General features: G+C 38.1%; 1 protein-coding gene across 1 annotated transcript; it reads left to right on the forward strand.

The window, feature by feature from the left end:
• Positions 1-593: 593 nt before the first annotated feature.
• LOC113306290 lies at positions 594-1,268 on the forward strand. The gene has a single exon (XM_026555244.1). It carries the CDS (start codon positions 594-596, stop codon positions 1,266-1,268), a length of 675 nt encoding a protein of 224 aa, XP_026411029.1.
• The last annotated feature ends 15,924 nt before the right edge of the window (positions 1,269-17,192 follow it).

The raw sequence follows: 17,192 nt of genomic DNA on the forward strand, positions 1-17,192 counted from the left end.
CGGGTTCGAGTCCCAATCCCATCATGATTATTTTCTTAGTTTGCAAGAAAGTTTGTGCCTATAAAAGAAAGGAAATATCGATAGTTTCAAACTCGGTCCATATAGTTTTTCCCCGCGAAGCTTTTTCTTTTTCGTCCACCATGAAAAAGATGAAGGGTACTACTACTAGCTGCATTGATGATCAAATACTATGTGAGATACTAAGCAGACTTCCATTGAAATCGCTTGTGCATTTCAAACGCGTATGCAAATCTTGGCAATCCTTGATTGAAAAGGATCATTGGTTGATCAAATTACACCATCGACGGCAATTGAAAACAAGTCCACATCTCTATTTTTTGACCAGTAAAGCTGTATTAAAAAGTCCACGGGTCTTCATCGTGAATCTCATGGTGTCTTTTCCCAAGGATGAAAGCGTTAAATTTGAGATTCCTTGTACAGCAAACTTTTGCATAGACACAAACCACAAAGAAATAACTACAGCAACAAAAACCATGCAAGCCATATCGAATAAAGATTTGTTGGTTTGTCAGCATATACAAAAACCCATCAACGGTATGATATGCTTAATCGACAAAATAGAAAGAAAAGATATGGACTCTGACAATGAAGTTAAAGAGGATCATGCTGCAGGTCTATACAATGTCATCACCAAAGAAGCGACACCTTGGATCAGATCATCTTACTTAGCACAAGTAGAGAAATTATGTGACTTATCGAAAGTAGATGTATATCGTACTTATGAATTTGGATTTTATCCTACAACAAGGGAATACAAAGTGATTTGCATGTGGAGCATATCTGGGTATGAGCTTCCAAAATTGGAAGGGTACATGGAGTACACAATATACGAAGACGAAGAGGAGAATTACAAAATGTGCGAGGCCTTGACTCTAGGCAGCGACACTGCTTGGAGAAGGATTGATAAGGTACCACCGTCAGATAAGTTCTCTAAAGATCTATATGGTTCCGTTTATGCGAATGGTTCCATATATTGGATGTATTACAATGATATTCGTCCCATGCTAGTGGCATTTGATGTCGGGATAGAGGATTACAGAGTTATACCAGACCTTGATATGATTGGTATTGATCGGCCTAACTCTTATTATCTTATGGAATTGGATGGGCATCTAGTTATAGTAAAGAACCCAGATAATCACACTGTCAATCTGTGGATACTTGATGACGACTGCGACAAAAATACAAGTACTACAAATACTAGTAACATCAAATGGACTAAAGAGATTATCATGTTACCTATTTGATGGAGTTGTCAATATGTTCGGCTTCACGTTGTCGAGGGAACTGAGTACTTGATCTTAGAACTATCTGATGTGGAGAGTGATGAACCTCGTTATCGCGATTCTGTTTTCGTTCATTCTTATAATCGGAAGACGAAAACTTTCAGCAAGATTGAAATTACTGGAGATGAAAGCGCCAACTCCTTCTTAGGTGCCAATATTGGTCATCCCTCTTACAAATTTACAATGTATGTTGAAAGTCTTTTGACCCTTCAGAGGAGTTATAGGTGAGCTATGGAGGCACCTGACTTGAGCTCAACCAGCAACGGGGGACTATTTTCTGACAACGTATAATATATTTGTATATTATAATTTTTTTTTATTAGATTTATGATAAGAATAAGAATCAGAGATAATAAAAGAGACGAGATTAAAGTGGTTGACAAGAGATTAAAGTGGTTCGGTCACTCGATTTATATCCACTGATAAACCTCAAAGGGGAAATTGTATAGATCATCAGAACATTCTGAGATAATTCTACAGTTACATAAATATTCCTGTTTATATAGGATAATAATAGAAGAAGCAGTAAACCTAACCTCAGAAGATAACAAACTAATCTTGAATAGGTAGCTTGAATGTAGGATTTACCAGCTGACTTGATCTTCTGTAACTTGACTCATAACCAATGTGGCATATATTCCAACAATTTCCTCATTTGGGTAATAAGGAGTTAATAGCAATTGCCATTACTTGTATGGTTACTCATTTTCTAGCTATGTTGCTTTGTTATTGATTCATTGACTCAAGGGATAAAAGAAAGTTCTTTATCGTGCATTTGTCTTAAGATTGTTCATTGCTTTCATTTGATTTTTCCGATTTTGGCAAGCGTGGTGCATTTGGTAGTAACATAGGGAATGAGACCCGTTCCTGAGAAAGGTGTTTTTTTTTTCTTTTTTTAATAGATAAAGAGGAATGAAACCTCAACTGGCGATCACCTCTGGGTTGGAGTTGCTGAGCAAACTGCCAGAAACCCTTTGGTTTGCGTCCAAACCTTGTGAAATAGTATTAGCTATTACATTTGTTGGTTGATAAAATTTAAAACGAGAAGGAAAAATATTGTCGATAATGTTCGGGATAATACTTGTTACAGTAAGATGGTCCCAAGACCCACCAAAATTACAGTCGATGCTATATTTAGCAAGGTTGACTGCTAAAAAAAATTCCATGTCATTAGTTGTGCTCCAAGTTCCAACTTCAAAAACTTCCTTTCCGTCGTAATCTAGAGAGAAACGGGCTCCTATCTTGTATGCATGCATGCTCCTGATTAGCTTGATTATTTGGCAGGAGTTGGATTCAAAATCCATTCTGCTTCCTAATGTTGTCGTCCAGTTGTATGCCTCCAGTGCCGCCTTTTGTTTCACTTCCTCATCTGAATTTTTCCCAAACACTGCTCATCTTGCTCCCCTGCAATGTCATGTATGATCGAAAAGGATTAAACCCATACTATAACTTCCAGTGGTAGGTTTTAGATAGATTGCCACATTTATTTTCAAAGTGAAGAGTATTGGTGGCATCCTTCTTAATCTGAATTCAATTTTTTGATTTTCAGCCTCCTCTTTGGAGTAAGACACATTAGAGAAGTTGCAATTTTTCCTGTCAAATTCAACTTTCTGGTAGTTTATGTAATAAATAATATTCCTAGATATCCTACCAGCATTTGGCGTTTTCTTTTCAAAAGTCAAATCACATCTGTCTTTCCATATGTGTCATATGACAACAGAAAACATCTCAGCCCATCCCATTGAGTGGGTTCTGTGACTTTTGACGTTTAGAAGATTTGTTAACCACTCATGGAAGTCATCCCTATTGTTGAAAATTTCATTTGGTTCAAAGTGGAGTTCTCTCCAGACTTGTTGAGCTACAGGGCAATTGATGAACATATGTGATATGGTTTCCTCTTGACAATTGCATATTTTACAAATTTTGTCAATATAGTGAAGGTGTTTTCCCATTCTAGCTCATGTTAGTAAGATACAGTGGGCAACTTTCCAAAGGAAAACTTTGATAGAAGGGGAGACAACTAGATTCTAGATGGAAATCCAATTTTTTGTTTCTCTTCTATTGATATTTCTATGTGTTAACTCTTTGTAAAGAGATTTCACAGAGAACTTTCCATCCTTTGACAGATACCAAATAACTCTATCTTCCTGACCAGTATGAATGTTTGTGTGTGTGTGTTATTTTCCTAGAAGTATGAGAGTTAAAGATGGTGAGAATCAGTTGTAAGTTCCATTGTTGATGTTCATTCATTAGATCAGCCACCTTTTCAATATTTGTAGGGCAGTTGTTAGGTTTACTGATTAGATAATCTGAACCTTCAACCCAACTGTCCTTCCAAATATTGATTTTGTTGTCGTTTCCCACTAGCCATTTTCCATACTTTTGAATGTTTGCTATGCCATCTAAGATGCCTTTCCATACCCAAGAGTCTGTTGGTTTTGGTATTGCAGACATGTGCATAATATCTGAATTTTCAAAATACTTGGCATGCATGACTTGTGCACCCAAGGTATTAGGTTGTTGAAACATTCTCCATCCCATCTTGGAGATTAGAGCATTGTTAAATTTTTCCAAGTTTATGAAACCTAGCCCTCCTTTCTCTAAAGGGGTACACACTCCTGTCCAAGATTTCAGGTAAACACCTTTTGATTTACCATCTTCTTTGCCTCATGAAAAATCCCTATGGATTTTATTCAACTCATCAGTGATTGTTTTTGGTATTTTAATACTCATTTGATAATTTGCCATCATGGAAGTTACATGTTTGATCAAGACCATCTTCCCCGCGGGGTTGATAGTTTTGTTATTCCATCCCCCCATCTTGTGTTTGATGAGATCAATCACTGGATGAAAGGCTTTAACTTTTGACTTGTTAGAAAAGAAGGGAGACCCTAGATACTTATCTTTAAGGGATATAGGATTAACCTTCATGAGACCTGTTATACTCAATTTCTTATCAAAAGAGGTGTTATTGCTTGAAAAGATTACAGACTTAGAGAGATTTATCATTTGCCCAGAGCAGGAGATGAAACTAGAAATCATGTCAAGGATGTTATTAGCTTCATTTGTGTTTGCTTTGAAGAAAATGATGCAATCATCCGCAAATAATAAATAACTAATGGGAGGAGCTTTTTTCACAATTTTGATGCCATGTATTTTTCCTTCGTTTTCCGCTTTCTTTAGAGTTCTGGAGAAAACTTTCATCCATAGGATGAAGAGGTAAGGGGACAAAATATCCCCTTGCCTAATCCCTCTAGTTGGATTGTAGGTTTCACAAGGGACTCCATTCAATAAGATTGCAAGACTAGTAGTTGATCTGCATTGATGTATGATATGGCACCAAGTTTTTGAGAAACCCATTTTTTCTAGGACAACTAATAGGAAGGGTTATTCAACTCTGTCAAAAGCTTTTGACATATCTATCTTAATGACCATCCATTCCTGTAGATCTCTTCTGGTTCTCATATTATGAATAATCTCATGAGAAACCATAGTGTTGTCAGTTATCTGCCTCCCTAGAATTAAGGCAGATTGGTAGGGAGAGATGATCTTACACAGCAAAGGTTTCATTCTTTTGGAAATGAGTTTGTAAGTTGTGTTACAAAGAGATATTGGTTTAAAGTCCCCTGGCGTAAAGGGGAGTTGGACCTTAGGAATGAGGGATATAAAAGTGGTATTCATTTCCTTTAGCATATATCCAGTATCAAAGAAATTGTGAACTAGTTTTATCAGATCCTCTCCTATGGTTTCCCAATTATCTTGAAAGAAATTTGGGGGCAAACCATTGGAACCAAGAGATTTATTTCCTTCCATGGCAAACAGAGTAGCTTTTATTTCAGCATCCTTAGGTGTTTCAAAGAGGATCTCATTTTCTCTATCAGTAATAGAATATGGTATTAGATTTATCAAATCCCTATTTAGGACAGGAGAGTTGGTATTGGAGATGCTCTTGAAATGGTCAGTTAGACAGTTTGAGATTTCACTTCTTTTCTCCAACCAGGTGCCATTTGGATTTTTGATAGACTCAATTCTATTCCTGTTGTATCTTGTCCTGGCAACATTATGGAAGAAAGAGGTATTTCTATCACCCAGATTTATTATCTGATTCCTACTTTTGATTTTTCAGTAATTTTCTTCAATATCCTGCCATTTACTCAGAGAGGTTTCAAATCTCTTTAGAGTAGTATGGCATCTATTGCTATTGTTAGACAACACTTCTATCTCCTTTTTGATCCTAGAGATATTGTTTTGAATGTTTCCAAAAGTATTTTTATTCCAACTATTGAGGGAAACTTTAACATTTTTAAGATTTTTTGCAAAAGAGAAACTCACAGATCCCTGTCTTGTTGTGCTCCAAGTATCCATGATTAATCTCTTGCAATCAGGGTGTTCCATCCAGCCCCCAAAATACTTGAAAGGATAAGCACCATCCTTCCAAATTGGGTTAGTTTTAAGGATAATAGGACTATGATCAGATCCCCTTGCAATGAGATGATGGATTGTGGATTTTGGGAAAAGTTCAATCCATTTTTCATTGCTCATGGCTCTATCAAGTCTCTTTTCCACTCTTGAGTTATCAGTTCTATGGTTGCTCCATGTGTAAGGATAACCTTTAAACCCCAAATCTTGTAAATTCATATCAGAGATTTTATTTCTAAATATAGTGGCTTCTCCTTCATCAAATAAGTTACTTCCCTTTTTTTCCTCTCGACTGAGGAAAACATTTAGGTCCCCCATCACAAGCCAATGAATGGTTATGGTTTCATCTATACTAACAAGCATATCCCAAGACTGTTGTTTATTAGTAGGGTATGGGCTGCTATAGAAAGCTGAAACCATGTATAAACTGTTGGAACAGTTTTCTTTGGCTATAGCATTAATCTGGTTATGTGTTGAGCTATCTATGGTAATACTAAGATTATTTTTCCAAATCAGGGCCATCCCCCCTGCTTGGCCTCTAGGAGGGACCAACCAATAGTTATGGACATTCACAGATTTTAGAATACTATGCATTTTTCTATTTTGTTGTTTAGTTTCTAGCAAGCAAAGAATGTCTGGATTTTCCTTATTTAGGATATCTAGAAGGTACTTTTGAGTATTTTTTTTGCCCTAAACCTTGCCAGTTCCAAGTTATAACTACAATAAATTCCCAGAAGTAGGATATTATAGGATAGTCCTTTCCCTTTTTCCTATGATAGAGCATACTAAGTTTTGAAAAAATTTGCTGGATAATATTATAGTGTAACTTGGAATGGATTAGTTTATAGTTTAGGATTACCTTTTGGGCTTTGTCAGACCATCCTGCTCCAGTTCCTTCTTCCTCAGTCACTGTTACTTCTCTCTTTTTCTGATTATCCATCAATGGCATGTCCTTTGAATGACTGTCGTCTTTGTCTTCCATTACTTCTTCAAAAACTCTCTTTTTTTTAGTCTGGCCTGAGTATTGTGCTCTTTCCTCCTGGTGGACAGCTTCAAATTTCTTGAGAAGGTTTGCTGGCCTTTGCTGCCTTGTCCAAGATTTTGTTGGGCTTTCTTAGACAGCTTGCTGAGGTAGCATCTTTTCAAAACCTGATGGGATTATAGGAGGAGACTTTTTGTTGTTGTTTACCACCTTCAATCTATCAGAAGTTTTGATGGATGGTGATCTTATTAACTTTATGCTCGATTTTTCCTTGGTGCATTCAGCAGTTCCTCCTCCTCCCAAGGAGAAACTTTGCTCCTTATCCCATTCCATGAAATTTGTCTTAGAGGGGATATTTGTGAAGGGATCAGCGAGATCAGCAGACTTCAAGTCATGAAATAATCCTTCCTCCGTGATAGCTTTGCTATTTACCTCCCCTTCTTCATTCCCTGTTTCAACAACTTGTATTTCTTTGCCATAGAAACCCATTATTCTCAGAGCATTTGGGATGTCATTGTTTGTGACTTGTACTTTTACTAGGTACGAATCTGATGACTCCGAGTTTCCATTCTCACTGCCCTGAGATGGTTGTTGGCTGATATTTGAAGGACCCCCAACTTCCATACTACGATTGTTCGTTGCTCCCTCTTTGACAGTAGCTACTATGTCGACTGGTTTACATGCTATAGCTCCATGATCTGGAATTCTACAGATCTTGCATAACTTTGGGTGGATTGAGTAAGCATACCCAATCCTAGTCTTTTTGTCTCCCACTTTTGCCCACATTCCAGTAGGCATTTCTTCTTTAAGATTGATAAGAACCATGACGTCCACATTCTTCTCATCTTCATCTCTCCCATATGGTCTTTTAGAATCTTTTAGAACTCATGTTGGTTTTCTGATTTCATACAAAGCTTCCCAGGAAGTCATTCTTGTTGGAACCCTCTTTAGGTGGATTCTCATTAGAACATAATCAAACATCTTTTTTTTATCACAGATATCTTTTTTTATCACAAATAAGTTGTAGCTGGCGTTTAGTAATTGCCTGTTCGGAGTGCAAACCTGTCTTTTAAAAGACTTTTTCATTTATTTGTGATTTTATCCATGAAAAGAAAAGAGTAATAATTTTTAACGACAAACATCTTGTTTTTATACAACTGATTCAGATACTAGACAGAAAAATCTCAAAAATCATTTACAATGGATTTTCCACTAGTCCACCCATAGTTCTACAACTAAATCGTTTATTTCTTATGTTTGAAATTTGAAGGTAAATTCAAAGCAGTGTGATCTTGTCATAGCATACTGATTTCTCCACCTATCCTCGAGGAGGACGAAATTTTTGTCCGGCATTCACAAATTTAAAAAAAAGTCTATCCCATTTTAACATTATAGTTCAAGATAATATGTAAAATGAAATAAGCTTGTAATGACTATCAAAGTTTACTCTAAAGTAGTTACAAATTTAAGATGTTTCCTCGAGTAAGATAGAAATGTCACTGGTTGGTAAGGTGGCCGAAGGGCACAACAATTTTTTAACAATATTAGTGAATAACTATGATTTTTAAGTTAAAAGTTTAGATTGAACAATTTGATTCTCTATACACAGAAGTTATACAGAGAGAAGGAAAAAAGAAAGAAAAGAAGAGACGGTGAAGTTGTGTGACTGCGAACCAAGAAAAGGAAAGGATTGAGAGTAAAAAACATACACATTTATGCCACGCAAGCCACGAGATTTCTCTCCGTAATTCTTGCGATCACTCTAGAATTATACTCCGTAGTAAAACAAAAGCGCCTCATGGGGCCAAAATCATTAGAAAAACTAGGAATCCTATATTTGGTTGCTAGACTCGCAACAAAATGGTCACCGCGGTTTTATTTTTGGCAGACTCGCAACAAGATGGATACGACTATATTATAGAATATATAAGTTTTATTTTTTAAATCAATCTAGAATTGTACTACGTAGTAAAAAAAACACGCAACAAGATGGGCACGACTGTATTATAGAATATATAAGTTTTATTTTTTAAATGTTGGGGAAATTTTTTGCAATGCGAATGACTAGTGCTTTTCAGCGAAATTGGTTAGCTCTCTGGCTCTTCTTGCGGCAACTCCTCCAGTCTTGGAGTTTAAAAAGCAACCTCAGCATTTCAGTCTAAATGCGAATGACTAGTGCTTTTCAGCGAAATTGGTTAGCTCTCTGGCTCTTCTTGCGGCAACTCCTCCAGTCTTGGAGTTTAAAAAGCAACCTCAGCATTTCAGTCTATACGTTGTGGACATTAGTATGTTTTTTCTACTTGTCAGTGGTGGAGCCAACTTTTAAGTTTAAGGGGACTAAAAAAAATTTGATAAACTTGGTGGACTAGATTATTAAAAATCAGGGGCTAAATCCTAAAAACTAGAGGATTAAACTAAAAAACTTAAGAAAACTAAGGGCTAAACATGGATTTTTGAAATTTTAGGGGGCTAGAGCCAGGGTTAGTCAACCCTTGGCTCCGCCCTGCTTGTGGGTCACTTCGGGTATTTACCTTGAAACAACAAATTAGAGATGGAGGAATTCAAAGAGTTTGATTCTTTCGTCTCCTTCACGTAGATAATATCATCTTGAATTTGTTTATTTTCTTGTGTGCATATTGTATTCCTTTCAAGTTTGCAACTGACTGGGTATGATGGGGTTTGTTATTACTGAAGATTGTGATTAGAAGACTGTTTGGATGATTATTTGAGGTGATTTCCAGTCCATAGTTTTCATTTTGATCAAGTTTGGAACAGATTCAGTTAGTATTCTAAATGTTTGATAAAATGTATGACAGAGATTAACACCAAAGCCAGCGTCACTCTGAAGGCTGCTGCTGCTGCAACCATTTCATTCCCTCTAAAGAAAGCTTCAAGATGTAAGCTTTCATTAATATACGCAATTTTTATCAGTTATAATGATGTAAAAGTTGAATGTGTTAGAAAGGATATTATTAGCTGTTGTTATGGCTCTAAGAAATGAGGTTGCAAACTGTCAGAACAACCTTTAAGTTAAATTATTTAACTGTTGATCAGACAGCCATCTACATCACTGAACACTTCAAACTGGAAATGAGAGGCATTAACTAAAACATATTCACCTCAGTCGCCAAAACGGCAAATACAGACCTGTTATTATTCTTATTGCAATGCCCCAAGTTACAAGTAGAAAGTAAGGGCTCCTTAATTGGTGCTCAGAGAATCACTCGCTCTACAAGGATTAAAGTAGAACCACACCTAACCCATGTAGGTATTTCACTGATATTGTGGTTTCAATGTACCAACTGGCTGGGTTTTCGTTTTTTCTTTTTTTCTTTTTATGTTTGATTGATTTGTAACATGATGACTATTCTGAAGATGAACAATTTAAGGTCAATTGGAAAAGAGCAGCTATCAATAGTGGCTTTGGTTTTGGATTTGTTGTTCTTCCACACTTTCCAAATACTTGTTTAATAATTGTTATTCAGCTTTCCCTAATTAGGGGGATGAACTCATTTCTGCTTATTAGTTTCCCTTCATTGATACCTCTCTTGCAGAAAACATGGGAGTGCTTTTGTTTTTCGCCAATATCGCCTAATTGGTTTTTCCCCAATTGCTCTAATTCAAAGAGTTTCTATGCATATTCTTAACTGGGGTTGTATACGGAGAGATGAATCGTAGATTGGATAAAGTCCAAGGAGAATATCGCGCAATCTTTGACGAAAGGTTTATCCCAAGAGATATTTAGAAATGCATCGAGGGGGAAGGGGATTAAGCTCATAAATTAAACTTGCCATGAAGGATACTCAACCTTGCTGACTGGAGATCCCAAGATCAAGGTTTCGAATGAAACAACTAATTTGTGGTGGGTAAAGGTAAACACTATCAGAGAATTTTATTCTCTGTCCCTTCCCTATCCGGGAACCATAGTATGCATACCCGTGTGCGTACTAGTTGGTTTGAGAAAGTCCGGGAACCTTGTACACATACCGGTACGCGTACTGGCGTAAGGTTAAGGTCCGGGAATTTCTGCTGAGTTTGGAGGTATGCATACCCGTTCGCATACTGGCAAACCCAAACTTAGTCCGGCCACTAAGGTATGCGTACCCGTTTGTATACCTGAGTGGACAATATTCTAAAATCGGTTTGTTCATCAACTAGTACATTTATATAATAATGAATGCAATCTTTTGCAAACCGTGGCTATAATGTTCATGACTTGATTTGAGTGAATCAAAATCGATTTTGCTTCAATTGTGTCTTGTATACTTCTATGAGAATACAAACAATTGAACAACTCTCTCATAGAAGTATACAAGAACACAATTGAAGCAAAATCGGTTTGATTCACTCGAATCAGTTCATGAAAATTATAGCCAAGGTTTGCAAAAAATGTATTCATTATTACATATAAATGTATTTGTTCATGACACAACCGATTTTAGAACTTTAAACACTCAAGTATGCAAACCGGTACTCATAATTGAATACCGGAGCAAGTTTGGTTTTCGCCAGTATGCGAACGGGTACGCATATCTCCAAACCCAGCAGAAATTTCCGGTCATAAACCTACGACATACGGGTACGCGCACTTAGGTTCCCGGACTTCTCAAACCAACAGGTACGCATACGGGTATGCATATTATGGTTCCCGGACGTGGATCACAGATATTCAAGAGAGCACAACATGTTTATAATTCAATGTTGGTTAAGTGTTGTAAACTCTTATTTCAATCATTGAAACTTTCTTAGAGGATGAAAATAGACGTTTTCACACACTATTAGCATCAAAGAAATTTTCAAGTTATTGAAATAATCAAAACGAAACATTCCAAGTCTTTACCAAATGATTGTATCACACAAACCATGTAAATGTTACTCGGCGATTTTCACATGATCATCTTTTGACTTTTGTTGGTAGGGTAAAAGTGGGAAGGAGAAGCTAGTCCAAGCCACAGCAAGCCCATCCCCTAAATATCCTTTCTTTCTTTTTATAATAATCCTTCCTCTCCTCCTTATGAAGAAACACTCATAAGGCTAAAATATTACAAAACTACCATTTTCCTCCTTTCCAAGTTATTAAGGAACTAGGATAAGGACCCATTTTACTTGGAATGAGGCCCAACTACTTTAAGATTTTCCTTTTTGGGCTAGGTCCATCCATTATCCTATCAGTTGGACCCAAGGTAGTCAATATCGGTTGTACATGCCGATATTACAGGTTTTTATCGGATATCGGAAAATACCTATACGATATCGAAAACATCGGCGATAGAAAGACGGACCGATATTATAAGTTGTATAGGCCGGTACATACCGATATATCGGTTTTACATATACATCGACAATATCGGTTTCTTAAATAAATTTTTCATCAACATGCATCCAGTATTTACAGACAAGTACAACATCAATTGGAGAATGTAAAAATCCCTAATATATTTATAATATGAAAAAAAATTACTATATGGAAGGATATAAGATGGAAACCATATTTCGATTGCAAGGCAGGGAATATAAAAGATAAATATGAAGGATAATAAAAAATATTTACCTGCATAATGGGATAATAATTGTAAGAGCATAGCTCAGTTGAACTCACCAAGCGTTGGTATATCAAGTTTGGTTGTCATATTTTAGTGAATCAAAACTCATATTAAGATTCGCTTGATTATGTACTAGAGTCAACATCGTATAGGTTAGCTTGAAAGTATTAGGATATGAGACATTACAAGTATTGCAAAGACTTGAAGATGTGAAGAAGCAAGGAGCTACAAAGACAACAATCATCCTTCAGCTTGAGGTTAGTGATATTTTACTTGAACTGTTTCATTCCCCAACGTATCTTTCAATTCGTGCATATTGAAAACAAAACTGCGAAGCATATTTGACCTCTTGATAGACATAGTATTAAGGAATACAATACGAGGTTTATTGCTTAGCAATTAAACTTTGTAGATAAGACATCGTCATAATCATTTGAATGCTATTGTGATTGTGTATGGGTATGAGGTGAGGATTTCATCCTAGGGAACAATGTTTACATGTGTTCTAAGGAAGTAAGTTCATAAACTTGTTTGTGAATCGAAAAGGAAATTTCCAGGTGTTATTGGTTTTGTTATTCATTGATTATCTTATGAACAACCAATATGTGTGATTGAGAATAAGCGCTCACAACTTGTTTGTGTTCTTGGTAGAACTATTCACAAAGGCCTGACTTATGTATTGGTATGACTTTCATTAGTTAAACCTATCTTAAGTAATCACCTGAGATGGTATGATCGAGTTTGTAATTTTATGTCTGACCAAAACTGGGAAAAGGGGAACCGATCCTAGTAAGAGGTGCAGTACATCACAAAGGGGAACCGATCCTTGTATGATGTGCAGCAAGGTTTATAGCAGAAAGGGGAACCGATCCTGTGGAACATGTGCAACACATTCAAGTTAGATACCATGTATATATAGGGAACCGAGACTAGTACCTAGTCAACCGAATTTTGGAAAGCTAGTGTGACTATGCACAATACTCACAGGGAGGTAGAACCGAAACTTGTTTTGGTAGAACCGTTAAACCCATGATTTGTGATTGAATGGTATTTGATCAATCGCATAGTTTTTGAAATTCAGATGAACCAATTCTAAACTTGTTTGGAAGTGTGACGAATCGGTTTCAAGGTTGTAAGTATGAAAGAGAACTTACAAATTTAGGATGTCGACATACTTTGAACACGTGCTGTGAATGTTTATTATTTAATTGTTCAAAGTTATTCCTTAATAGCTAAGGGAAGAGAATCCTAGGATCGAAACATAAATAAGTTAAGAATATTTTAATTAAGGTTGTTAATTTAATTTTATAGGGAAATAAAAATTAGTAATGTATATTTACTAATTAGAGATTTTCCAAGAGATTTCGATCATTATTTTTGGACAGAGCATTTCCCGGAATTATGGAAACCGAATTTGTTCTTTAATGAATATCTTGAGAATATTTTCGGTTTTGTAAATTCCTTAGTATCCAAATTTCCTAGTTGTTTGAGGGTGAAACAGTTTCTGCTGGTTTTGGTAAATTCGTGTGTGTGGATGAGAAACGAGTCTAAACCCTAAACAATGTACTGCACGGGAGTACTTTTGATTCGAGAGATCAATAGTACAATCCTAGCCTAAACCAAGAAATGGACGTTCCAGGATTGCTTCGGTCACAAAGTGAAGGAGAAGGGTTGGTCTTAGGGAGGGAAGCAAAGAAAGTGTTGAGACCAGAATCGTTGATCCTGAAGGTGTGGTTGCTTATGACTTGTATCAGAAAGTAGAACTGGTTAGTAGAATGGAAATCTACCAGGTGATTTCTAGATACTATGTTGTTCTCCGACCAAAACTTGTTCTTTGGTGGAAATAAGTGAAACCTATTTATACAAGTCGTAATAAAACGTACCTTGGCCTCGTAGAAAGTGGAAAACGATTGAGTGGTGGAAGAGTGGAGTAACGTGTAACGTCAGGAATTATGCTTCCATAATGAAGGATCCGTTTACACCATTAATTCTTGCCATTACTAACCGCACCACTTTATGACACTTTCTTGTAACGGGCGTATTGCACGTCGCACGCTGTAATCCGCCAGACCAATACCCTGATGAGTATCCCCCAGTTTGTGACATGTTTGATGTCTCGAGTGTTTTCATAGAAAACATGTAGCACTTTGCTACGTGTGTCAAGTTAAAATCAAGAGACTTGCCCTAGGAAAATAGCATGTGATGCTATTAGGCTCGCCTTGGATGGTCGCCTAAACCTTGCCACAAGTTTTTCAGTTCGGTGGAAAACTTCAATGGCTGAGATTGAATCTCATGAGGAAGGGTAGTCGTTGATTATAACTACCTTATATTGGCACCTGATAGTGGCACATTGACGCCTTTAGTGCATGCCAGCGGCATTGCGGCATGGCTAGAATAGTTCGAGCATGCCAGTGGCACGGTGGAATGGTTGGCATAGTTTGTGCATGCCAGCGACACGATGGTGCAAGTGGCGCCTGGCGTAGCCATGTCCACTGAAATTTTGGCACGTTGGTGTTAGACTCAAACGTGGTGTGGAAACATCAGTTTCAATGGCCACATTGATCCCCATGTTCCGTGGAACATTGTTTGGCTTGGTTGACGCAGCAACTTTGCCTAAATTATGGTTTGGTATGTCGAAACCCTAATTAGCATATATGGCATGTTGCGGGCCCGAGGTGGCATAGTTTTGTGCCACGATTAGAAATTAAGGTTTCTTCCACCGCCACTAGAGCAAAGTCGCGCCTAGGGTTTAGGATATCCAAATAGAAGTCCGTTATGAGGCTGGTCACGCACTTGAGAGTAGGTTGGCAAGTTTTGGCATGTTGTCGCGGTAAGTGTCACGTTTGGCATGTTGTTTTGCATGTGCGCCTGGAATGCTTGTTTTGGCATGTTTGGCATGCCGTTAGCATGTTGAAACGGTTTTGGAAATCCAACTTAGTATGGTGACCTCTTGACACAATTTCCACCTCTTTTAAGGTTGTGGAAGGTTTAGAGCAACCTGATTGGTCACTGAAAGTAGGGAGCCGGCCAAGCATGGGCGCGACTATCCTTTTGGTGCGCATGGCAGGTTTAGTGCGACCTGATTGGTCGATAAAGGAATAAGGACCGGTTGAGTAGCATGGGGATTGTCCAAGCGACACTGGCTAGCCTATGGCGTGGCCACACTCCCTTTTATTGTTGCTCCTACCCCGTGGCTCCGTTATTCTTTGTATTCTGATTTTGGGTAGGATCCTTCTCTTTCTAATCCATAGCGGATTAATTGCTTAGTTGTTTAAGCATAGTCTCGACCGACGGGGTCTGATATACTGCGCAGGGCGCAAAAACCTTAACTTTGTAAATTAGTCAAGTTCATGAGTTTTTTGAGTTATCACAAAATTGATTGAATTCTATGTGCTGGCACAAAATTCTTTATTTACAGAGTGCAATGCACTTTCTGACTGAGTATTTTGTGCAAGGTCCTTAACTTTGGTACTTGGAGATCCGTGCTACCCTGCTGCGAGTGAACACAAATCCGTCATGCCATACCGATATTAAGGGTTCTGTCGGGGAACATAGCACCGGAAAGGTACTTAGCGAGTCTTATATTAATAAGTAATATAAGAAAGGCGCCAAAATTTACAGAGCATCTGGGATTGTTTCTTCATGCGCCAGTATGGATAAATTTCATGTAAATATATTGAACGACTCAATAAATATGCAGTGAAGAGGTTGACACTCATGGCTCCGCTTCCTTACAGAGTGACCTCACATCAGATGCAAGGTTTTACGATTTTAACCCTAAGCTAAAAACCACCATCAACATCAAGCCCCCTGCTTAGCCCGTGACAGTGGCATTGTTGCCGGGTAAGCATGAGATGGTGACAGACAAGGATAAAATCAAAACGACAAATCATGAAGAGATTGTCAGGAAAATTTGGCTAACCTTTGTCAGAAGGCATAAAGAATCTGTGATCCTTGCATTGGTGGCTTTGTATAACTTTGGCTCGGCCATAGGGTGTTGGCGTCAGCGCAGCAATTTTGGTTGCTGATCGGCAGAGATGGCACAACAACTTGGCTCGTGGAACAGGCAAGGGCTAGATAGGTCACAGAATGTGCGAAGATGGCGCTTGAATTAGAATGGTGAAGATGGCGCTGCTTTGAACGGCGTAGATGACACTTAAATCTTGACTGTGCGGAGATGGAACTGCTGACATTGGAATGGCGCTTCTTACTTGGAATGGTGGATGGCGCTGCTTTGGCTGGGATGCGGAACGACAGAGATGGCTGATGACTTAGAGGTGGATTGTTGGCGCTGGGAGTGGCTTGTTGGCGCCGGGCGTGGTACTGGCTGGGACGCAGACCGTTGGTCCCGGATTGGGCGCGGACTGTTGGCGCTGGCTTGGCCGTGGCATGTTGGCGCCATGGAGCATTGTCAGCGTGGGCCCGGTTGCCTTTTTCCGTGTATATCCCAAACAAGATACCTTCATTCACTCGAACTCCAAAACTGTTATGCCTATAAAAGGCGTTACCTATCCTATTTATATCGTATTATTGGCTTTGTTTCCACGTCTTGGTTCTAGCGGCAGAGCAGTAGCAATAAAGCAGGCGAGCATATTTCAGGTACGTATCCCAGTGTTTCTTCTTTTGCTTGCTCTTCTGTATTGGTGTAAACCCTAGCCATATGTATATCTTCCATAAATTTGTAGAAATACTTCAGTATGAATGATTCCTCTTTTCCAGTAGCACCGAAGTAATGTTAGCCACCACATTAATAACAACGAAAATAATTATTATGCAAAGTAGACATGCACGGACGGGTGGTTGCCATTAATTCCTTTCCTATGAAAACCTAGCTTTAGGGTTTCCTTTTCCTTTGTGGTCGTGAGCACAATTTCCGCGGTGGGATGCACTCTTCCTTTTGGCCGAGAGCATGCTTCCCGCTGTAAGACACGGTTTTGGCTA

The sequence above is a fragment of the Papaver somniferum genome, chromosome 8, assembly GCF_003573695.1.
Source record: "Papaver somniferum cultivar HN1 chromosome 8, ASM357369v1, whole genome shotgun sequence".
Taxonomy (NCBI): domain Eukaryota; kingdom Viridiplantae; phylum Streptophyta; class Magnoliopsida; order Ranunculales; family Papaveraceae; genus Papaver; species Papaver somniferum.